Source organism: Coregonus lavaretus (assembly GCF_964263955.1).
Source record: "Coregonus lavaretus genome assembly, chromosome: 13".
Taxonomy (NCBI): Eukaryota; Metazoa; Chordata; class Actinopteri; order Salmoniformes; family Salmonidae; genus Coregonus; species Coregonus lavaretus.
In genome coordinates this window covers 20,975,500-20,982,521 of record NC_140000.1, presented here as the reverse complement: position 1 = coordinate 20,982,521, position 7,022 = coordinate 20,975,500, and the positions used below count along the sequence as shown (strand labels likewise).

Here is a 7,022-nt window from a genome sequence, read left to right as displayed (position 1 = left end):
CTCAACTGGTTTACCTGGTTAAATAAAGGTTAAATAAAAAAAATAAAAAATAAAAATCATCAAGCTTGCTAGCTAAATAATGTAGTTAACTAACGTTAGCTAGCGAACCCGTTAATAGTTAGCTAGGTAACGTTAGCTTGCTTAAACTGTTCCTCGCTTCACATCGTCAGCACCACTGATGATACACCCAGAAAAACTGACAGCGAAGATATAGATAACCTTCTTGAGGACATACTTGACGATGACTTTGATTCCCTTGAGCTAAACTTGAGTAAATAACGTTACATCGCCTTACAATGTTGAATGCTGTTTTTTAGCTAACAGCATTGCTTTCTACTGTCCAGTAGCTAGCTAACGTTAGCTGGCTGGATATCACACGGATGTATTAGTTAGCTATAATGAGATAAATACAAGGCTATGTTGGATTGTTTTTTTTAGCCTGTTTCCAATGGGAAGGTTCCTATCATATTTGACCTTCTGACTCCCAATGCATTAGCTAACGTTACATTGTAAAAGGGCTGGCCCCTAAGTAGTCTCATATGTGCTTAACTTCACACATTTGCAGACAGGACAGCTTCCTAAAACGACGAAGAGGAAGTCATTGCCACAGTCAACAAGAAAGTAAGTTTGCCAATCAAGTAACTAGCTAGCTAGATAAAAACACTAATAATGTTAGTTCTTCTGGCCGAGGTGATATAACGTAAGTAGTTGTCGTGGCCGAGTGGTTAAGGCGATAGACTAGAAATCTATTGGGATCTTCCCGCGCAGGTTCGAATCCTGCCGACAACGGGTTCTTTTGCGTTGCAGCCTGTTGAATCAGAATATCTGGCTGTATCAACTTTTCCGCTGACTTTAATTTGACCTCAGAAGTACAAAATATGACTACATTGATGATACTTTGACCAGGTTGTTGAGATAACAAAATTAAGTTGACGTGTTGGAGTACAAGCATATTATTCTATGGAAGTATTAATTTTATAAAATGGTATGGACCTGGTATTACTGTACCATAGCCAGAGCAAACTATCACGACTGTACATCTATGCTAAATTGATTGAGAATGTAATCACAACAGAGAACTTGGTCGTTTAGTCTAACTTAGCTCATGTTTGCAGATATGACCAAGACGGGGAAGCCAGACTCATACTGGAGAGACATCTGCCAAAAGTATGCCCAGGGCAGCTACCAGTTTTCCACAGGCAAAAGGCCCGGTGGTAAGAAATGGAAAAGAGCCCTGGAGTGTATAGATGCTTGCCCGCTGCAGAGCAAGAGTAAGGTGGATCTGTTCGGGAGACACCTAAAATGCTCTTGTGGGTTCCATAAGGTAGGTTATATGATGATTTATTTCATTTAAGTGATGATAAGTTGCTGTAGCATGAAGTCGATTATTTGATGGATCATACCCTATGTGCACAAATTTGGATAAAACTAACAGTGTAGGATCATTGGTGAAATTATTTATTACAAGTAGCATGAGCCTCTTTTGTACTTGAAATCCTGCCTCCCCCCTTCAGTCAGATGCATCAGAGGCAGGTGGAGGCTCCTATGAGGCAGGTGGAGGCTCCTATGAGGCAGGTGGAGGCTCCAGGCAGGCAGGTGGAGGCTCCAGGCAGGCAAGAGAAGGCTCCTGTGAGGCAGGTGGAGGCTCCAGGCAGGCAGGAGAAGGCTCCTGTGAGGCAGGTGAAGGCTCCAGTCAGGCAGGAGAAGGCTCCAGTCAGGCAGGAGAAGGCTCCAGTCAGGCAGGAGAAGGCTCCAGTCAGGCAGGAGAAGGCTCCAGTCAGGCAGGTGGAGGCTCCTATGAGGCAGGTGGAGGCTCAAGGCAGGCAGGCGGAGGCACCAGTGCAGACAGAACAGTAAAGTGCTGTCAGTGCAATCAGGTTGTGAAGGCAGAAAAATTCTCCATGCACCTTTCTGACCGCCATGTAGAGGAGACATGTGACACCTGTGGGGCCAAGGTCCAAGGTTCTGTTGGCCTGTTGGAGCATATAGAACAGTTCCATTATTTATCCTGGTTGGCTCAACCTCCATCGCCAACTTCAACAGGTAGCTCCACCACACCATCCCCACGGCCAACACCATCTCCACGGCTAACGGCCACGCCATCTCCGTGGACCACACCATCTCCGCGGCCCACACCATCTCCACGGCTAACGGCCACACCATCTCTACAGCCCACACCATCTCCGCCGACAACTACATCTCTGCTCACTCCTCCAACAGGTTGCTCCAGCACGTCACGCCACACTCCTCAAACTCCACTTAGGCCAGCTTCCATTGATTGGGAAGCTTTTCTCCCCAATCAATTCAAAAAGGTTATACAGCCAGCAGATCGGGTGTGGATTGCCAAGGTCCTCTATGAGCCTACAGGTCAGCTGAGGCAGAAAATGGAGGCGTGCTGGTTTCATCCACCACTGCAGCACAAACCGTCTCCTCCCGAGCCCGGGTGGCACTTCCGGCAGAGGATGTTCCTCTGGGCACCAATGAGGATGTGGGGGATTCCTCTGAAATGCACGCGGTGTGACCGGAAAATGCACCACTCAGGGATCTACCCGAAGGTGAGGGAGGTGATAGATGTGGATACCCGCTACTACCTTGTGGGAGGGGACTATCCACGTTGCAGCAAGTGTATGCTGCCGGTCTGCCCATGGAGCCAGGAAATCCTTGCTCAACTGGATGTGGCACATAGGAGCCTGTTTCCCGCTGTCCTCACTACACAGCTAGCCCTGGATAGGAAGTGTATGACTTTCCTGAAGCCAAGGACCAGTGGGAACAGTTCCTCCTACCTCCAGTCTGCAGTAGAGGAAGCACACAGCGAGGAGTGGGCACGTCAGACCATCCGCTACCTGTCTGACTGTGAGCTTCATTTGAAGATGGCTACCTTCGTCTCTTCTGCAGCTGTCCATCTTCCTCCTCCACCCTTCAGGCCCCTTCCACTTGCCCAGTGGTTTGAGACGGTCCACTCCAACGACATCCTCAGCCACCTGGAAGAGATGAAGGGGGTGATCACCTCTACCTATGGTAGAATTCTGAAGATGGACTCTACAAAGAAGGTGAGGGTTTTAGCATTAATTTTATTTACTCTGATGTTAACCAATTGGAATGGATATAAATAGTTTACTTTATCATCCTAATGATGAAATAGTATTAATTTTAGTAAGTTTGTACAGTTTTTTTTAGAACGTTCTGTTTTTGTTTGTTTTTCAGATCACCAAGAAGCTGGTCCTTGGTTGTTCTCTGGTTCCAGAATTCACCCCACCTGGAAAACCTACTGGTGAGATAGCTCTCAGATCAGCACTGAGCATTTGAGTATTACTTCCTCTCCCACTTTTCTTTTCTCTGCCACCTCCACCCCTCCTCAGAGGACGTGGGAGTGAAGATCGGGCTCTACATGTAGGAGATGTGTCTGTGTCTGTGTTTGTGTCCTTTCCTCTTCTTTAACTATGTGTTTAAACACTATGTGTTACAGGCGAGCGCATTGCTGTGGAGTACCTGTTGGCCCAGTCCAATAGAGGCGACCTGCTGGTTCCACAGCAGCTGCCAGAGATCCCCACAGAGGAGCTCGAGGACGACGGGGGTGAACCTGACGTCACGGTGTGCCAGGTAGCTGACCTTAGGGTAGGTGATCCTGATCCTCCAATATGTGCCGTGGAGGCCCAGGTGACACTGGAGGGTGACAGTGGACCCAGATCCCTGGATGAGGACATCATTGTGGAGGAAGACGACACACAAGACAGCACATCAGACCAGGTAATGTAACACCTTTCTCAAAAACAAGATATGTAACAAGTTCGCTAATGATATGCCACAAGTATCATACGTTTGTCAAGTAAAACGTCAAGTATTACGTTTTATGGAGAGAGAAAAAAGGTCAACATTGCTCAAATAGTTCAAAGAAATTTACACATTTATTTACATGTGTTTTTTTCATGATTTTCACTTTTCAGAATAGCCGATGTGATTCCAGAGGTGTCTTGGGCTGGGATGCGGTTGATGACCTGGCAGCCTACCTGGTTGGCCTGAACCGAACCATCACTGCCTTGTCATCAAAAGAGGAGGCTGACATAGTCCATCTTTACATGGCTCTCCCTGCTATGGACAAGGAACCTTTGAGGTTCGGCCAGAAAGCGAGGAAGAAGACCGTGGCAGGACCTTGGAGAGCGCCCAGGAAGCCGAGTGGCTCTGCTCCTGGACAGCAGGCGGCAGAGAGGTGATTTGACACAATTCTTAATCATTTTGGTTCATTACAAATCATTGAATCAGAAGGCTGTACTGCGTCAAACCAGGATTGAAAAAAATATTTTGTGATTATATTAGTTTGTGGGGGGTAAATTGGGCTGTTCACAGGTGACAGGTTGTTGCTATTATTATTATTTTTTGTTTACAGCCTTGTTTAAAGTCCGGACCATATCATCCTTCTTTCCCACAGACTGTTCATGACTCACGGGCAGGCAGCCCAGGACCCCGAAGTCCACAGGGTCAGCGAATGTGTTTGCCTGAGACTTTTAAAAGAGTTTCAGCAAGCACCAAACAGGCCCAAGGACACAAGGAGTAGAACTCTGCCCATCCCACAGTCCATTGTGGTGGCCTACAGCCATCTTAAACAGCTGCTGGAGGACAGCAGGGTTGTTCTGGAGAAGACCAACGTGGTTCTGATACCAGTAAACAACACAACAATCTCTTCTTGGTGAGTCTTGTTTTTTACGTGTGCACCTTTCCTATACAATGACATTATATTATTATATTATTAAACTGCAAGAAAAACCTTCAACTGCTTGCTTGTTAGAAAATACTAAACATAGGAGGATAGGCTACTATGTATAAAAGAACTAACTGAAGCTACTGTATGCATTTTTGTCTTTTAGGCTGCTTAGGAGGGATAAGAGGAAGGACAGGGACATGCTGCTGCAGGGCACCATACTCCCCAAACGGTTTGAACTGGCCAAGGACTCACTCCCTGAAGCCCAGACTCTTCCGGCTGCTCCTGTGCAGCATGGGCATGAGGCTATGGTGTTTGAGGAGCCAGAGAACCGGGAGGGTGAGGCAGTGATACGCCCTCGGCACAGTGTTCGTTCTGCCTTGGCACAGCACTACCAGCCTGGGTCATACGTATGGCCTGGTTCTGCTGGCTCAGCCTCGTATGAGCATGGTAACCTGCCACCACCCCCATCTCCTGCCTGGGCCTCGTACCAGCAGGGTCACCTGCCACCACCACCACCCCCATCTCCTGCCTGGGCCTCGTACCAGCAGGGTCACCTGCCACCACCACCATCTCCTGCCTGGGACTCGTACCAGCAGGATTACATGCCACCACCACCATCTCCTGCCTGGCCCTCGTACCAGCAGGATTACCTGCCACCACCACCATCTCCTGCCTGGCCTTCGTACCAGCAGGATTACCTGCCACCACCACCATCTCCTGCCTGGCCTTCGTACCAGCCACCTCCCCCCTTCCAGCCACCTCTCCCCTTCCAGCCACCTCCCCCCTTCCAGCCACCTCCCCCCTTCCAGCCACCTGCTGACCATCCACTGTACCTGGCCCCTCCACCACCTGGCACCTCTGTTCAGCCAAGGCAACGTACGTGGAGACAGAAAAAAGCTGCCCAGGAGAACGAGGAGCTGATGGCTAGGGGTGAACCTCCACGCAAGAAGTTCAGGGATACCTACCAGTACATTTGCAAGCAGTGTGGGCAGGGGAAAAACAAAAGTACGGGTCACACCCAGCTGAAGGGGCGGTGGTACTGTCCAGCCTCAGGACTCACCCTGGCAGAGTGGAAGGACCAGTTGACCAGTCTTGCCAGTGGGAAATAAAGGAAAATGTATGAATAAATAAATACTGTATATAATAGTTATGTGTAAATAGTTAAGTATTGTATATAGTTAAGTTTTTCATTTCTGTGTTCTAAAAAATTCAATAAAAAAAAAATAGATGTATATATTTGTTAAATATATACTTTCAGGTTTAATAAAGTGACCAAAGTTTGTCAAATTGTATAATAATGTGTAGATAGTAAAGTATTGTATATAGTTATGTTTTTCATTTCTGTGTTTGTGCATTGCATGGTGTTCTAAAAAAGAAAACAACAAAAAAATAAAGATGTATATATTTGCTAAATATATACTTTCAGGTTGAATAAACTGACCAAAGTTTCTCAAATTTTGACTTCTGGATTGTTTTTCTCCTATACCTCCTATACTTTATTCCTAGAACTCTTGCAAAGTAACTAAGTAGGCTACCAGTGCTGTTATTAAATATCAGCACTCCTGGAAAGCCCTCTGCCAATGAAAATACATACTTTCTTGCTTTGATCTTCCTGACCTCTTTTCTCACCAGTGTTTGATGTTGTAGGGGGTGTTGAGAGGGGGTGGAGCTGAGGGTAAGAGGTGAGATGAAAGGGATGGGGCAGGAGAAGCCAAAGCGGTGGGGGTCTGTGACCTGAGTGCTGTGGAGATGGGGGTAGGGCAGTGTTCTGGGGGTGCACCTGAGGTGTGCAGCAGCCGGGGTAGGGGCTGATCAAACCTGTTGAAGAACAAGTTCAGGTTGTTCACCCACTTCTGGTCCCCCGCAGTCTGGGACAGTTGCTAAATATATATATATATATCTGGGACAACTAACCCCCTAATCAGGATGAATGACACATAGCACTTTAATTACATCAAAATCAGATTTATTGGCCAAGTATGTTAACACACACACAATGATTTTGGTTCTGGCTGCTTTTAAACAATACATGCAATATTCACACAACTCACTTAATACAAGCAATATACACGTTATACGAAAGAAAAATTATGTTAATGCATGGTATTGGTGCATGCTGCCACGGTGCACAGCGTCGTCGGATCGAATCCCGCAGGAGACAAAGTGTCAATGTTGTCGATAAAAGTGATAAAAATAAGCGCACATGCGTGTGAAAATAACTTTAAAGGCGTTGTGAGTGGAGAAAAAAACATGACAAATTGTTTGTTTTTCTCCTTTTCTCTTTCCGTTTTTTCTCTTTCCCCCCCTCCCCCCCCCTCTTTTT

General features: G+C 46.8%; 1 protein-coding gene across 1 annotated transcript; it reads left to right on the top strand.

The window, feature by feature from the left end:
* Window positions 1-2,254: 2,254 nt before the first annotated feature.
* LOC311139520 (uncharacterized protein) lies at window positions 2,255-6,151 on the top strand. Its single transcript, XM_084174407.1, has 6 exons — window positions 2,255-3,050; window positions 3,205-3,271; window positions 3,467-3,747; window positions 3,945-4,207; window positions 4,427-4,684; window positions 4,863-6,151. The coding sequence occupies exons 1-6, from the start codon at window positions 2,385-2,387 to the stop codon at window positions 5,806-5,808; spliced, it is 2,481 nt and encodes an 826-aa protein (XP_084030533.1). The 5' UTR covers window positions 2,255-2,384; the 3' UTR covers window positions 5,809-6,151.
* The last annotated feature ends 871 nt before the right edge of the window (window positions 6,152-7,022 follow it).

Excerpts from the sequence above, each read along its gene's own strand:
- LOC311139520 (XM_084174407.1), top strand. The coding sequence starts at position 2,385 with ATGGAGGCGTGCTGGTTTCATCCACCACTGCAGCACAAACCGTCTCCT. Across the intron at positions 3,748-3,944 it reads AAGACAGCACATCAGACCAG|AATAGCCGATGTGATTCCAG; the intron begins GTAATGTAACAC and ends TTCACTTTTCAG. Across the intron at positions 4,685-4,862 it reads AACACAACAATCTCTTCTTG|GCTGCTTAGGAGGGATAAGA; the intron begins GTGAGTCTTGTT and ends TTTGTCTTTTAG.